The sequence below is a fragment of the Meriones unguiculatus genome, chromosome 6 (assembly GCF_030254825.1).
Source record: "Meriones unguiculatus strain TT.TT164.6M chromosome 6, Bangor_MerUng_6.1, whole genome shotgun sequence".
Taxonomy (NCBI): Eukaryota; Metazoa; Chordata; class Mammalia; order Rodentia; family Muridae; genus Meriones; species Meriones unguiculatus.
In genome coordinates, this window is record NC_083354.1 from 124,832,967 (window position 1) to 124,849,174 (window position 16,208).

At 45.3% G+C, this 16,208-nt stretch overlaps 1 protein-coding gene across 11 annotated transcripts in view; it reads right to left on the reverse strand.

The window, feature by feature from the left end:
- Positions 1–1,309: 1,309 nt before the first annotated feature.
- Positions 1,310–16,208, reverse strand: part of Ndufaf6 (NADH:ubiquinone oxidoreductase complex assembly factor 6) — a 129,439-nt gene continuing 114,540 nt past the window's right edge. For 6 of the 11 annotated variants that reach the window (XM_060385988.1, XM_060385986.1, XM_060385985.1 and 3 more), the window contains 6 exons: positions 13,741–13,797; positions 11,244–11,346; positions 9,562–9,695; positions 7,491–7,592; positions 5,036–5,092; positions 1,310–2,189 (listed from right to left, as the gene is read on the reverse strand). In XM_060385988.1, coding sequence (XP_060241971.1) covers positions 2,061–2,189; positions 5,036–5,092; positions 7,491–7,592; positions 9,562–9,695; positions 11,244–11,346; positions 13,741–13,797 — 582 coding nt within the window. In that variant the 3' untranslated portion in view covers positions 1,310–2,060. Of the gene's footprint in view, positions 2,190–2,282; positions 2,389–5,035; positions 5,093–7,490; positions 7,593–9,561; positions 9,696–11,243; positions 11,347–13,740; positions 13,798–16,208 lie in introns of those variants that run through there. The other 5 variants (XM_060385983.1, XM_060385987.1, XR_009592475.1 and 2 more) reach the window with 4 other exon arrangements.

Below are 16,208 nucleotides of genomic sequence, written 5' to 3' on the forward strand. Positions count from 1 at the left end.
GGTAGTACACACCTTTAATCCCTGCACTCAGGAGGTAGATGGTCTAGAAGTTCAAGGCCAGCCTGGTCTACCAAGCAAGTTCTGGAGAAGCCAAGGCTACAGAGTAAGACCCTGTCTCAAAAAAGCAAAAAACAAGCAAAATGCACAACCAACCTCTTGATGGTTGCTCGATACAGTACTGTTAGTATAATTTATACTAATACATATTTTGCCAATACAATTGTTTTCAGGATCATGGTATCATGAATAACTGAAGCTTCGGCTTGAGTTAGCTGGGGTTAACAACAAAGTAAAAACATGCGGGCTCAGGATGACTGAATGGTTAAGGGCACTGACTGCTCTTCCAGAGGACCCAGGTTCAAATCCCAGCACCCACATGGCACCTCACAACTGTCTGTAGCTCCAAGATCTGATATTCTCATACACACGTTTAAAAAAAAAAGTACAAGCTTCCAGACCAAGCAAAAGTGAAGTTAGGGAAGGCTCCTGCTGCCAGGAGCAGCTGCTCAATCTATTTCTTTTCATCACTATGGATACACTTGTGTTTAGAAAGACTAGCATTAGGGTTACACGGCCCTCGGCAACCGCTTAGACTTGAAGTTCAGGTTTCATGCCCTAAGAATGCATTCTGCAGTTGTATGAACATCTGAGCCTTGGCTGCCGGCAGGTTACAGTTTGAACCTAAATCCTTTCCCTTTGGGGTCGCTAGGGGTGAGGTGGAGGGAAGTGACTGCCTCTCCCACCTGGCTCCTCCTGGGACGTCAGCTTCGCAGTGGTGGCAGCGCAGCCCCATCTGGGAGGGCAGGATGGAGGGTGTCAGCAGGGTCCTGGCGCTGGGTCCCACTGAAGCTGCCGCTCTGTGAGCTACTCGAACCTGACAATAAACGCCTTTTCTCCTTAAGTGAAAAGTCAGCTCTCTGGGTATCTCACAGAGCTTCCCACATCCACACCAAGTGACTCACAATCACCTGTGACTCCAGTTCCTGGGGCCCCGACACCCTCTGGCCTCTGTGGGTTCTTGCACATAAACTAACAAAGGTGTTAGTATTACAACAAATACGTAAAAATACTACATCTTTTTTTTTTTTTTTTTTTTTCCCCAGCTCTGGTGCTTGGAAGACAGCATGAAGGCCTGAGTTCAGGTTCCCAATACCATATAAGAAGCTGGGGACAGCTATGAAACCTGTAACCTCAAGGCTGGGGGCAGAGACTGGAAGACCGAAAGAAATTGTCTGGCCAGTCATTCTAGCAGAATCAGTCAGCTCCAGGCATGTTAGCTCGTATTGTTTCCAAGTAAGAACCCAAAACACATCTTTAAGTAAACTTTTATTTTTTTGTATTAATTAGTTTATTCATTATTGCCAGCTGTAGCACACTCCCTCCCTCATCTCCTCCCATGCCCCTCCCCAAGTCCACTGATAGGGGAGGTCCTCCTCCCCTTCCATCTGACCTAGCTCATCAGGACTGGCTGCATTGTCCTCCTCTGTGGCCTGGCAAGGCTGCTCCTCCCTCTGGGGGAGGTGATCAAAGAACCAGCCACCAAGTTCATGTCAGAGACAGTCCCAGGTCCCATTACTAAGGAACCCACTTGCATACTGAGCTGTCATGGGCTACATCTGTGCAGGGGTTCTAGATTATTTCCATGCACGGTCCTTGTTTAGAGCATCAGTCTCAGAAAAGACCCCTGTGTCCAGACTTTTTTGTTCTGTTGCTCTCCTTGTGGAGTTCCTGTCCCCTCCAGGTCTTTCTATCTCCCCCTTCTTTCATAAGATTCCCTGCACTCTGCCCAAAGTTTGGTTATGAGTCTCAGTATCTGCATTGATACACTGCTGGGTAGAGTCTTTCAGAGGCCCTCTGTGGTAGGCTCCTGTTCTGTTGCCTATTTTTTCCTTCTTCCATTGTCCGTCCCCTTTGTCTTTCTGAGTGAGGATTGATCATCTTACCCAGGGTCCTCCTTCTTGCTTAGCTTCTTTAGGTGTACAGATTTTAGTATGCAAAATACACATTTTTTAAAACCAATAAACTAAAAGTAAAACCATTATCAGTAAGACAAAATCATTTTAGTATTTTTTTCTCCATGATTGAATATACAAAGATAACGGAAGTAATGTATTCTTCTGCTGTAAAGATGGATGAAATATATCAAAATCCACTCGCTGGATTTTCTTTAAATAGTTCTCTAGAGAAACCTGGAAAAAGAGAGCAGTGGTCACTAGATCATAAAATGATCAAATTTCCTAAACAAACCAAAGAAAAAGTACAGCCTGGCATGGTGGTCACACCTGCAATCGCAACACTCAGAAACCTGGAGCAGGTGAATTGCCATCAGTTTGAGGTTGTCCTGTGCTACATGGTGAGACAGAGGCCAACTTGGGCCTCAGGGAGAACCTGTCTCAAAACAAAAAAGAAGATGGATGTGACAGCTCACACTGTGATCCAGGCAGCGAGGAGACATCAGCAGAATGGAATCAAGGCCAGTCTGGGCTACACAGTAAGACCTGTTTCAAAGAAAAAGTACAAGTATTAAAGCTTTCTTAGTTTCCTGGGGTGGTATTACATAATAAGAAAAAAATATATATATATATATTTTTTTTCCAGACGAGGTCCCTTTATGTAGCCCCAGCTGGCCTAGAACTCATTATGTAGACCAGGCTGGCCTTGAATTCATCGACATCCTCCTGCCTCTGCCTCCGAGTGCTGGGGCTGAAGTTGTACACCACCATATTTGGCCAAGTTGAAAATGGTTTAAAGGTTGGAGCTGGAGGGGGCTGGAGAAATGCCACAGAGGTTAAGAACACTTGCTGTTCTTCCAAAGATCCAGAGTTCAATTCCCAGCAGCCAATGGTGGCTCACAACCATCTATAGTAAGATTGGGTGTGCAGGCAGTAATGCTGCATAAATAATAAATAAATTTTTAGAAAGAAGACTGGAGCTGGAGTCCCAGCTGAGAGAAATGAAGGCATCTCCCTGGAAACATCTAGAGCAGTAAGCGTGTAACTGGTGAGAAGGTAACCCAGGAAAGCCAGTGCTGTGGACACTGGGCCTCTTTTGATCACATAATGTAGACTGAAGCATTAGAGAAGCTGTCCATCCAGCCTTATTAATGGCTTCTGAGGAACGGGGAAAAGGAATGTCCAGCTGGGAGTAGGCTGGAAGTGGAATGACCAACATATGTGTGAGAGCCTGAGTTTGAAACCAAAGACCAAATATTAAGTAATTGTTTTTCTTTTTTTGTAATAGTCAGCTATCGATTAGCATCAGCAGGTACCCCAGGCTGGCCTCAAATACACACTCATCTTCCCTCAGCCTCTGGAGCAGTGGGATTACAATGCGTGCCATCACAAACAAAAAATGTTCAAGGAAAATGAAACATCTCCAAATGCAGTGTGTTATGAAGCTCAACCTGACTTTATTTGTTTGTTTGCTTCAAGACAGAATTTCCCTGTGTAGCCCTGTCTGCCCTGGACTAGATTTGTAGACCAGGCTGACCTCAAGCTCATAGAGATCCACCTGCCTCTGCCTCCCCGAGTGCTGGGATTACAGGTGTGCGCCATTGCTCCCAGCTTGTTTATTTATTTTTCAAAGTTTATTTACTTAGCTCTGTACTTATTTATTTATTTATGGGGGATACTCAAACAGTTCAGGTTGAATATTCACGAACTTTTAAAGATTATTTAACAGCAGCTGCAGTTATAAGAATGGCGTCAGGCCCCTGGAGCTGGATTGACGGCTGATGGGTGAGCTGCTGATGGGTGCTGAAAATTAAACTCAGGTCCTCTGCAAGAGCAGCTGATACTCTTAACCACTGAGCATCTCACCAGCCCTGCACGTTGACCTTTTAAAAAATTATTTTTTTAACTGTAATGGGTCTCTTTGTTCTTGCTAGAAAACAAGATTTTCAAACAAAAAGAATCATCATGGGTCCTATAAAAGTCACCCTACCCATCACCTATCAAGCGTGGATGAAGGCAAGATGGGAATTACCTAGTGTTATTTCCTTCTGGTTGTCTGCTGTTTGGGCTAATTTGTAAAATTTCACTAACTTAAAAAAAAGTCTCGTGTATCCCAGGCAGGCCTTGTACTTCGTAGCCAAGGATAGCCTCGAACTCTTGATCCTCCTATCTCTACCCCAAGCAGTGGCAGTCGCACAGGTGTGCAGGACCACAGTTCACGAAGCTCATGACCCAGTGTTAGAGGGCTGGCCTAGCGAGTCAGGCACTCTACCAACCAAGCTGCCGGCCGCCCTAATGGCCACTCTCAAACACCAAACGGCACTGAACTTTGCACTGGATGATTCTAGGAGGCCCAGGCCCTTCTCAACAACATCCACAGCGCCCATCGGTGCTCTGCAGCACAGAACCGGGTGGGTGCCAAACAGGGATCAATCAGGCCTCATCTTTATTTCATTCTAGACGATTTTCTAGTGTGTGTTATGATGCACATGATCATGAGTGCTCTCACACAGGCGTGCTGTGGTGTATGTGTAGGTCAGAGCAATCAGTCCTCTTACACCATCAGCTCCAGATCTGGCACCTCCCTGGCCCCACATCTGAGAGCTCTGAGGAGAGTTTGAACACAGACCACCAGCCTCTATAAGAAGCACCTTCAGATGCTGAGCCTCCTCCCCGGCCTGCGCGGGGAATCTGAGCCTAGAAAGCTACCTTTCCCACAGCTTTCCAGGTTACTCCAGCGGAGCCAGCTGAGCTGGTGCTGCCTCCTGAACGGGTTACCATGGAGACACTCCCACAGGGTAGTTTCTTCTCTACTCCCATTTTACTGAGTCTAACTGAGAAACACAGGGGTTAAAGAACTTGAGGCCCCACGGCTGGAAAGGGACAGAGGGGAGTAAGCACAAAGCAGCCTGGCTGCGGAGCTGTGCTACTGACAACACAAATACAGGTGTGACCCTCACAGACCAACCAGCCACTGTGACGCAGGGAAACAGAGCCGAAAGAAGTACCCGGGGACTTGCCAAACATAAGAAATGGTCTTTCTCTGCTTGGGCTCACCCAGCCTTCTCTGCCGAGGCACTCACCGTCTGAAGAAAAGCAGGAAGTGCTTTCGAAGGAACGCTCCCGGAGAAGGACCTGGCCTTAAAGGAAGAAGGGAAGAAACTGGTTGGGGTGCTCTGGAAATGGTCTCCCTCCGAGGATGAGCTCAACACAGTGGCGGCTGTTTAGCGGTATGACAAGGGCTTCTCACAAAAACACGAAAACAGCTCATCTCCTGCTGCCGAAGTCTAGCTTCAAAGCCTCTGGACTTGGCAGAAAACTCGGTCATATAAAAGCCCCTCTGCTCAGCTTAGCCGTGGCATCTTTCAGCTCCCTTATTCGCCTCCCACTCACTCTGTGGCAGGGGCAGACCCTACTGGATTAACAGTCTCCACACTTCGAGCATAGCCAGTCTCCTGTTTGGATGCAGGTGACCCTCTCTGGTGGCATTCCTGCCCATGTTTAATCCGTTCAACACTGATCACTTCCTGCCTTTGCAGCACTACTTCTCTTTCACCGGGTTAAAATCCCTAGTGATCAGCCATCTGCTGTTCTTCCTAGAAAGCAAATGCCTTTGTATTTAACCCCTAATCTCAATTCAGCCTGACCCCTGGCTCTTCCAGGCTATGAACCACTTGGCCAGCTCAGGCTGATGCCATTGTCCTGCATTTGCCAGACCTACCCTTTTTAGGCCTTTAGACTCTTAGATACGATAATTGTCTCTTACATTAGGAAGAGCACATCCTGACTCCACTTCCTCACTGCATACTTCGGTTCTACACCCAACAGCTATCAGATTGCTCCGAGGCCATCCATGGTTCTCTAAACTATAGTCTCCTTTCTCTCTGGCTCTCTGCAGCACAGGAATGCTGATGCTCCTTTCTTCTCTCTTCTCAGGATGAAGACTTCCCAGTTCTCCTGATCTTCCTTTACCTTCTTCCCAACAGCTGGCCCTGTCTCCTAGCTGAGGAATGGCTGCCTCGCACCTCTGTCCCTCACTCTCATCTAGGGACACAGTCTCCTTGCGCAACAGCATCTAGACTTAGAACTCTGACAGTAACCTCTCACATGGTGACTCGGATTCTTCCAAAGTCACTTTCTTCAATCCGGCATTCTCCAGTAGCCCATCTTGTAAGTGTTTTTACCTCCTCAGATGATAGCATGAGATGAGAGCCATACACAAGCTTTAGGAATACATGGCTTGGGCTGAGCCCAGCGCATTTCTATCTAAATATCCCTAGGTCTAGGTCTGGAAGCTTCTGCCTCTGTATAATCTAATCTTCTGTAAACCTGGACCTTGAAGGCCTCAGCTTCTAGCCTCCAAACCTAGGCCTAGACTGTTTTTAGCCTCCAAGACTTCCTGTTGAAGAAGCTCACCCTTTTTCAGTTCTTTCTGAACTCTGGCTGGCTGGTTCAACTCAGCTTTTCTGGCTCAAACTCCTCTGTAAGCTGACTGATTCAAATTGGCTTCTCTTAGCTTCTGACTGTATTGCTCTGCTTGGAAAAATGAACTCTTAACCCCACACACTGAACTGCACTGACTGCACAAACTGAACTCAACTGATGTGCACCTCACTGTACCGTACTGAGTGCAGGCCCTCTACTGAATTCCTGTTCTGTACGCTATGCTGTGCCATAGCGCACTGTCTGTCCAAGTCTCTCTCTGCGATGCTCTTAAGTACACCCACTGGGCACATCCTATCCTGACTTTTCTGTCATATTTTTCTCTTACACACGATGTACTTAGGTCATAGTATCCCTCCCCATTATTTTCTTATCTCTCCTCCTCCCACCAAACCCCTCCTGAGGAGGAAACTCTTAAAGAAATAAAATGGATTCAGGTGAACTCTAGTTTAGGAGTTATCAGAGAGTCAACTGGAAATAAGTAAATTTCAAGGTGAAAAAAGTTATCAAAAAGGAATAAGAACAAGAGTAAAATGACTGTCAGTTTTGGGAAGGTAGAGATTCCTTCCCAGTGATCATCCCACTGGAGTGGCTAGGACACATTTAAACAGGAGGAACAAGGCCAGGTGGTATGTGCACCCACTGAGGTACCAATGACAGCAGAGCACTCATTCAACAGGACAGGAGCCACCAAGTCTGGGCCAGCTGTAATCCCAGCTGTAAACCCAACTGGCGGCAGCAGCAAGCCAGAACATAAAGAAGAATGCTGGCTGCAGATGGGGTTTAGGAGGGGAGAAGACAGGCAGGTGTGGAAGGCAGACACTTCTGTGGGTGAGTGGAGGAGCCCAGTGAGGAAACTCAGGCTTTTCACTCACAAAAGGGTGCATCTATTTGCTGAGCTGAAAAGGAGTTTTTCTAGAGTAGGAAATGTTTTCAATAGTCCTGGAGATAAACCCAGGGAACCCAAGACTGCCAAGGCAAGAATCCATGGTACGCCACAGAAATGCTATAGCATATATAAGTCCATAGTGTGCCACAGAAACAGCTCCACCTAGTACTGATAGCTTCCTGAAGGACTGGGCAGAGGGCACTTACATGCTTCAGGTGCAAATGTGCCTGGCTGGCAACGTCATATACTACATCTCTCACACGTTTATCTTGGTTCCGCCGTAGAAAGTCCTCTTGTGAAACACCATGCTGAGGAAAATATAATGATAGGAATTTATAAGCACATTTAAAGTCAATACTGCTTAAGAAAACAGGTGGACAGACAGCATATACAGGATAAAGGCTACTTTTAAAACCATGTGTGTATAACTATGTAAAGATCAATCTTCCTTGTCAACCTAACTGGCTATATAATCAAGGAAGAGACATGCCTGTAGGTGGATCTGTGAGAGTGTTCTCTGGAAGGGTTAACTAATGGGGGAAAGATACTCTTCGAGATGGGCAGATAGAAAGATGTCTGAATGAAAAGCAGTGCTGGTTTTGCCTGCAACCTTTGCTCCTTGCTGGTGAGTGCATCTGCCACTGCTGCTGGTGAGTGCTGCCATGCTTCATGGGCACTGGAGGCCAGCTTCTCTGGACTTCAGACGTGCACTAAAGACCTGCAGCTCTCCAGGAGTCCCCCAGGCCTTCAGTGCCAGGCGGGGACTGCTGAAGCATCTAGCCATGGGGACTGACCGGGAGCTCAGCTTCTCCAGGCAGCTAGACTAGTCAGTGTCCATGATGCAACCCGAGGTAATAAACCCCCTTTAGGATACATAGTCACTCTACTAGTTCCGTTTCTTTAAAAAAACAAAACAAAACAAAAAAACTCAACTATTGAAGTGTGTGTGATTTACAGGAAGAAAGCATAACAAAATACAAAAAGATTAAAAGGAGGGCTGGAGAGATGGCTCAACACTTAAGAGCACTTGCTGCTCTTGCAGAGGACCCAGGTTCCATTCTCAGAAACTCCTGCTCCAGAGGACCCAAGACTCTTCTGGCCTTCACAAGCACCCATGTACATGTACACATTCACACACATACATAAACATCAATATAAATCTTTTCCAAAACTTTAAAATGGCAGACAACAAAGAACCTCATTCAAAACCCAAAATTTCTGATCCCTCCCCCGCCCTTATTTTGTTTTGTTTTGTTCTTGTTTTTTCAAGACAGGTTTTCTCTGTGTAGCCTTGGATGTCCTAGAACTTACTCTGTAGAACAGGCTGGCGTCACACCCAGAGATCTTGCCTGCCTCTGCCTCCCAAGTACTGGAATTAAAGGCATGTACCACTACTGCCCAGCTCTGATAAACATTTTTTTTTTTTTTAGATTTATTTATTATTCATAGAGTATTCTGCCTGCATGCCAGAAGAGGGCACCAGATCTCATTATAGATGGTTGTGAGCCACCATGTGGTTGCTAGAAATTGAACTCAGGACTTCTGGAAGAATAGCCAGTGCTCTTAACCTCTGAGCCATCTCTCCAGCCCTCTGATAAACATTTTTAAAAGACATATTCCAGCTGAGTGAGGTGGCTAATCCCTGTAAATCTAGCAGTTGAGAGGTAGAGTCAGGAAGATCAAAAGTTCAAAGTCTCCATCAACTACACAGAGATTCAAGAGTTCAAGTTCAGCCTGAGCTACTGGAGACCTTGCCCTTCCTAAAACCAAATCAAAAAGCTGCTACCACCAATAGAGTAAAATAACAAAGTGGCCCAGGTGAGGTTACTATGGAAGTGCAGGCTATGCAGACACCTGCATGTCTGATATGTGAGGTTCTATCTCACTAATCAGGTCAAAGCTGCGTATCTTTCAAACAGCCATGGAACAAACAAAACAAAACAAAACAATAGCAACTCCCCTCCTGAAGTGTGGCAGCCCATTTGGAGTTAATGGCAAATTCGAGTGCGCATCTGAATGGCAATTCTACAGCAGAGGGCTCTAACCCTGAAAAACTCCATGCAGCCATGGTAACCAGACAGCAGGTTCTGTGAAACCTTGAGTGGGCCCTCATACGTTTTGGCTAGGTAAAAATTGCCTCCATGAGAAACTGCTTGTACTTTCCTGCTATTTAAGTGTTAGCATGACATTCAGTAAACGACATCTTGATCAAAGCCTAGACTTAGTGTCCACTCAGGTGGTATCCAGCAGGAGAAGCATTAGCAGGCGCAGCCTCACCTGCACACAGACATCCATGGGCAGGAACACTTTTCTCCTGCTGCTGTGATAGGGCGTTGCTCTCAAGCATGTGACAATGCCTTGTGCCTTCCCAATGTGGCTTGCGGCATGATCTGCATGAAGGTCCCTCACGCCTAGAATTACAGAAACCAAACGAGGATGCTCTATTGTCCTTGAAGAAAACAAGTCAAGAGAAACAGCACAAGACTTCATCTGAACCAGGAAAAGCATTTATCCAGTTTGACATCTGGGTAATAGGATTTATGAGGGAACTGGGGGCCAGGGATCTTCCTGCTGGCAGGCACCCAGAAAACTCACGTGTTAACCCTGACTTTAGCACGCCAAGAGCACACTGAGAATGTAATCATCAGCCTTCGCAGGAAATGCTACAAGTGCTTCATATCTTCCCTCTTCGCAGGAAATGCTACAAGTGCTTCATATCTTCCCTCTTCGCAGGAAATGCTACAAGTGTTTCATATCTTCCCTCTTCGCAGGAAATGCTACAAGTGCTTCATATCTTCCCTCTTCGCAGGAAATGCTACAAGTGCTTCATATCTTCCCTCTTCGCAGGAAATGCTACAAGTGCTTCATATCTTCCCTCTTCGCAGGAAATGCTACAAGTGCTTCATATCTTCCCTCTAAGCAATTTCACACCACCTTACATTTAGGATGCAGGACAGGTCTGGGACACTCAACAGGGACTGTATTCTAGGGGTGACATCAAGATAGACCACCCTCTTTAAATGAGATACCATTGTCCTTCTCGCAGTAAGATGCTATGGGCTTGGAGCAAGGCCACAGGGAAGCACCCTATCGACACTTTTAAAGAAGAGGAGAAAGGAAAAACCTCATAAAATTGTAAGTGCACTCTTATTCTCTTCTCTCCCCCTGGGGAAGAATTAAAGGGGCGGCTGCAGGAGAAGGTAAAGCCACGGCACCATCAGCGTATTACCTAGAGCACTCCCATGAGCCAACTACTGCTTCTCTGAGAGCCTGAGCGCTTGGACGAGTCTGCACTCTGGAAGAAATATAAATGCACAAATAACGGAGGTTTGCTTTCTTCCTACTGAAAATGAAAGTTGCCTGGTGGTGCACATCTCCAATGCCAGCACTTGAGAGGTGGAGGCAGGTGGATTTCAGTGAGTTCAAGAACAGCGTGGTCTACATACTGAGTTCCAGGCTAGCCAGGGTTATGTCATGAGACCCTGTCTCAAAAAATAAATGAATAAACAAACAAACAAACAAACAAACAAATAAATAAAAGTTGCAGCTAGAGGGGCTGGCGAGATGGCTCAGAGGTTAGAGCACTGGCTGCTCTTTCAAAGGTCCTGAGTTCAATTCCTAGCAACCACATGGTGGCTCACAACCATCTACAGTGAGATCTGGTGCCCTCTTCTGGTGCACAGGCACAATGCAGGTAGAATATATTATAAATAATAAATAACTAAATCTTAAAAAAAAAAAGAAAAAACAAAAAATACCTAAAAAAAGAAAAAAAAAGTTGCAGCTAGTCATGATAGTACATGCTTGTAAACAGAGCATTTAGGGAGGCTGAGGCAGAAGAATTGAGACCAGCATAGGCCACTCGGTGAAACCCTGTCTCAAAAGGGGGGAACTTGTTGCTATATAGGCAGCAGGTAAACTAAAAGTGCAATCTAAGGTACAACCAGAAAAGGACTCACCCAGCACCTCCAGCGTCAGGTAAAGAAGGGAACTCTGCGTGTTCTCAGCATAGTTCTCAAGCTCCTGGATACTGCGATAGGCTTTGTCATCCAGATTTTTTTCCTGAAGTCAAGGAAAATGCAAATGAGGTTCACTGAATTAGTATCTTATAATAAAAACTGCTATTTTTATATAATTTACTTTCATTCTATGTGCACTGGTTTTTGCCTGCATGTCATGTCTGTCTTTGTGAGGGGGTCAGAGCCCTGGAATTTGGAGGTACAGACAGGTGTGCGCTGCGATGTGGGTGCTGGGATGTGAGACCCAGTCCTCTGGGGGAGCAGCCAGTGCTCTTAACCACTGAGCCATCTCTCCAGCCCTAAAAGTGCTCTTTCCACCCCTCCAAAAAATAGATAAGAGCATCACTTAAGAGATTTGCTTAGTGAACAATAAAGATTAAAATACAGCTAGACAGGCTAGAGAAATGGCTCAGTGGTTAAGAGTGCTTACTGCTCTTCAAGAGGACTCGAGCTAATTTCCAGCCCCTACATCAGGTACCTCACAAATGCCTGGAACTGTGGCTCCAAGGGAGCTGACACCCTCTTCTGGCTTCCGAGAAGCACGTGTATACATGCGGTGTGCATGTGTGCACACACCTAAATGAAAATAAATTAAAAAATATATATAGCTAGACACGGGAATGAAGGGTGACTCAGCAGTCAAGAGAACTTGCTGTTCTTGCAGAGGCCCCAGGTTCTGTCTCAGCATGTCAGGGAGCCAATGCCCTATGACCTCCTCAGCACACCTGCATATGCTGTACAAAATATTCATACAGATAAAATATTTAAATATATTTTTCATTCTACATAATTTTTAAAAATCCATATAAATGCCAGGCCAGCAAGGGCTACACGAGACCCTGTCTCAAAAAACAAAAATAACTCCTCCGTCAAAGTCTATACATATGTGCTGACAAGCACCTCACAGAACAAGCTCGAGTAGTCTGAGCATGAACCTCCCGGGCACGGTGGCTTCACTTTTTCAGGTTCTTACTGGTCATGTGTGGATCTTCTCTGCGGAAATGACCAGGTGGGTGTTTTATTGCTGAGCTGGGGGAGTTCCGGATACACTTTACATTTAAAGCGCTCACCAGACAAGTAACTGACAGTGTACTTCCCATTCTTCTGGGTTTTCAACCTTTTGAAGCGTCTAATTTTAATGCATTTGAACCTCTCTCTTTTTTCTTACATGTATCTTTGATATCAGATTCAAGAAACCATCACAAAGATTTACAGTTTGCATCAATGTTTTCTCCAAAGAGTTGTTTTTTTGGGTCTTCTGTGGGCCATCAACTATACTGCTGACCTTCATAAGTCAGTATGAGGTGGGGTCCTGACTCAGACTATTTATTTGGTTAGTTCTAATGTTTTTGAGACAAGGCCTCAGGAACCAAGCTGCCCTCTAACTGTGAGTGCGCCTAAGGATGGCCTTGAAGGCTCACCCTAACATGCCAAGTGCTGGAGTTATGGAGCCGCCCCACACACTCAGCCAGAATCCTTCTGCAGGGGTACACCATGGTCCCAGCCCTTCTGTTGAGAACAATACTTCCCCCAGTGAACTGTCCAGATACTCTTGTCGCTCAATTGACTATAAATATACAGTTTGTATCTATGTTTTGTTTTGTTTTGTTTTTTGAGACAGGGTCTCACTATGTAGCCCTGGCTGTCCTAGACTCACTCTGTAGACCAGGCTGGCTTTGAACTCACGGAGCTCTGCCTGCCTCTGCCTCCTGAGTGTCAGCATTAAAGCTGTGTACCACCATCACCTGGCTTGCTCTTATTTTTTTTGTAATTAATTAGTTGATTAATTTTGTGTGTCTGCATATGTGACAGAAGGTGTAGCTGTCCCATGTGGACATGTACAGGTCAGAGGACAACTTTAATAGTCAGTTCTCTCTTGCTACCTCTTGGGACCAAGGAGTCAAAGGAGGTCATGTGGCTCTACAGCAAGTACATGCTGAGCCACCCACCTTGCCTGTCCTTGGTCACAGAGTAAATTTTAAGACAACTAGGGCTACACAGAAAAACCCTGTCTTGAAAAACAAAACAAACAAGAGACATATGCATTTATTCATCAAATGACATGACTAGGGTTTACTCTTTTTTAAAAGCCAATGAAGTTATTGAAGAGAATTAGAACACACATGAAATAAAATCAGATTATCTGGGCATGTCTATGTCTGTAATAATAGACCTTGAAATGCACGTGCACACACACACAAGCACACATGCACAATTGCTGGGTGCTGTCCTTCTGTCTAGGTGCTGGTTTCTACCTGACTGAAGGGAGAGAGCGGGGCTACAGTCCTCATGGAAGGAAGATCTGCAGGTAAAATACCTTGTTCTCTAAGTTTCCTTCCTCTAAAAGATTAACAAGCACAAAGCTTTTCGTCTATGAATAATTAACCTAAGCATTAAAAAGGGAAAAGAATTCAGGACCTGGATAATTCCAACTTACTCTTTCATCAATGATTCTCATAAGCCATCTTTTCGTTAAGTTATATCTCTTGACAGCCTAAAAAAAAAAAAAAACCAAGACCATTGTAAATCTTTAGATGTATTAGAAATTACTTCTCTAGACAGAACACAGTACACCAAGCAATGCAAAGTAGGCAAGGAGCAATTGTTACACTCATCAGGTAGACAGCTGTGCTGAAAAGGCGTCAGGAGAAAAGCACCCACACCTGTAATCCCAGTACTTGGGGTGCAGAGGCAGGAGGATCTCTGTGAGTTCCAGTCCAGCCTGGTCTACAAAGCCAGTCCAGGACAGCCATGGCTACACAGAGAAACCCTGTCCCAAAAAGAAAGAAAAGAAAAAAAAGAGGAAAAAGAAAAGCAATTATCCCAGAAAAACATGTCAGGCCATTTCTAAGTGACGTGACTCTGAAAGACTCCCACAGCCTTTCTTCCTACTGTACTGGTACACACTTAATGACTCTACTTTTTCTTTTCTTTTGTTGAATGTTAGGTTATTTTTCTTAGTTTTGATATCAAAATATAATTACAGCTGGGTGGTGATGGCATACGCCTTTAGTCCCAGCACTTGGGAGGTAGAAGCAGGCATATCTCTGAGTTCAAAGTCAGCCTGGTCTACAAAGCAAGTTCCAGGACAGAAAAAAAAAAACAAAACAAAACTATATATATTATAAATATGTATATAATGTTGATTTTTTTAAAAATCCACTTCTTTCTTTCCTCCTTCCCTCTAAACTCTTCTACAGGACGGATCAGATCCCACTTTAAAATAAAACCAAGAACTCAGCAGTGGGCTGCTTGCTGCCACACCTGACTTTGGTGCTTACATACTCTATTCAGTCTTTCTCTCAAGCATGTAGAGTCTCATTAGCAAACATAACCACTTCCCACAAAATGGAGAGGACCTAAGACCCGGAACGGCAGGGCTTGGTCCCACACACTTGTTATCTAGCACTTGGGAATCTGAGGAAGAAGAATCATTGTAAGGTTGAGTGTGAGCTATAGAGACAGACCCTGGAGAGGTAGGGAGGTAGGTAAACAGACAGGCAGGCAGCAGATAAGGCTGGGGTGGACCACTGTCCCTCTAGAAGTAACACCTTGAGAATGACACACGTCCTAGTAAGCACTCTAGCCAAGAATCCATAACCTATATCTAATGAGAAAAGATTAGACAAACCAAAATGAATTTCCGGAGAGGAAAAAACAAGTTAGGCCAAACTACACTTAAGAGAATGTGGACGGGGGCCGAGCTTTAAGTCCACTGGTAGAGTGCTTGCCTAGTGTGTGTACCACAAAGCCCAAAAAAGCCTATGTCACTTGGCGGTGTGATGAGGCACATCTGTAATTGCAGGACGTGAGATGCTGGAGCAGGAGATTGCTACAAGTTCTAGGCCATCCTGGCTATGGTGAGACGTGGGGTAGGGTGAGAGAGTGAGTTCACTGAATTGACAAGCTGTTGTAGCGGAGGAGAGCCTTGTCTCTAATCTTCCTGGCAGTGGTGGGGAGTACATGTTTTCTTTTGAGATGGGGTCTTGTCATACAGGTTGTAACTTCTAGTCCTGCCTCTGCCTCCCAAGCACTGGAATTAGAGTAAATAATACTACACTTGACTGGAATATAACCCTATTCTTAGGAAACCCCAACATTAGATTATGGACATGATGTAACACATACAAATGAGTTACAAAAATTTGTTGTGTGACTATATATACATACATCCAAACAAACACACGTGTGTATATATGAACATATTAAGAGGAAGGGAAAAGGCAAGACAAAGAGGAATAAAGGTGGAAAACACAAGAGAGAGACACTTGTAAACATTTCATTAGGAATGGGGATATAGCTTGAGGATTGTTCTGTTTTGCTTTCTGCTGCTGTGATGATAAAATACTGACAGAAAGAAACTCAGGGAGGAAAAGGCCTAGTGGCTTACACTTCCAGATCAGTGTCCATCACTGAGGCAGTAACACCAGCAGAAGCCTGAAGCAGAAGCCACAGGGGTATAACGTTTGTTGGCTTGCTCACTGGCTTCTGCTCATCTGGCTTTCTTACACAGCCCAGGACCTCCTAACTAGAAATGGTGCAGGCCATATCGGGCCGGCCCTGTTAAATCAATTACCAATCAAGACACTGCCCACAGAAACACCCACAGCCCAGTCTGAAGGAGCTGCAAATTCAATTGAGTTTGCAAGGATTAAACTCAGGTTGCAGGGCTTTGTTGGGAAGCTTTTACCTGCTGCTTCCCCCACCCCCTTTCTCTCCGAGACTGGGCTTCTCCGTGTAGCCTTGGCTGTCCTGGAAGTTGCTCTGTAGGCCAGGCTGGCCTCAAACCTGGAAATCCTCCTGCCTCTGCCTCCCAGTGCTGCTCTTTTAAAAAGCAGTGACACACATTCTCTAGACATGTTGAGGGAAAATCTCTGTGCACAAAAGATTAATGCTTTCCTCCAC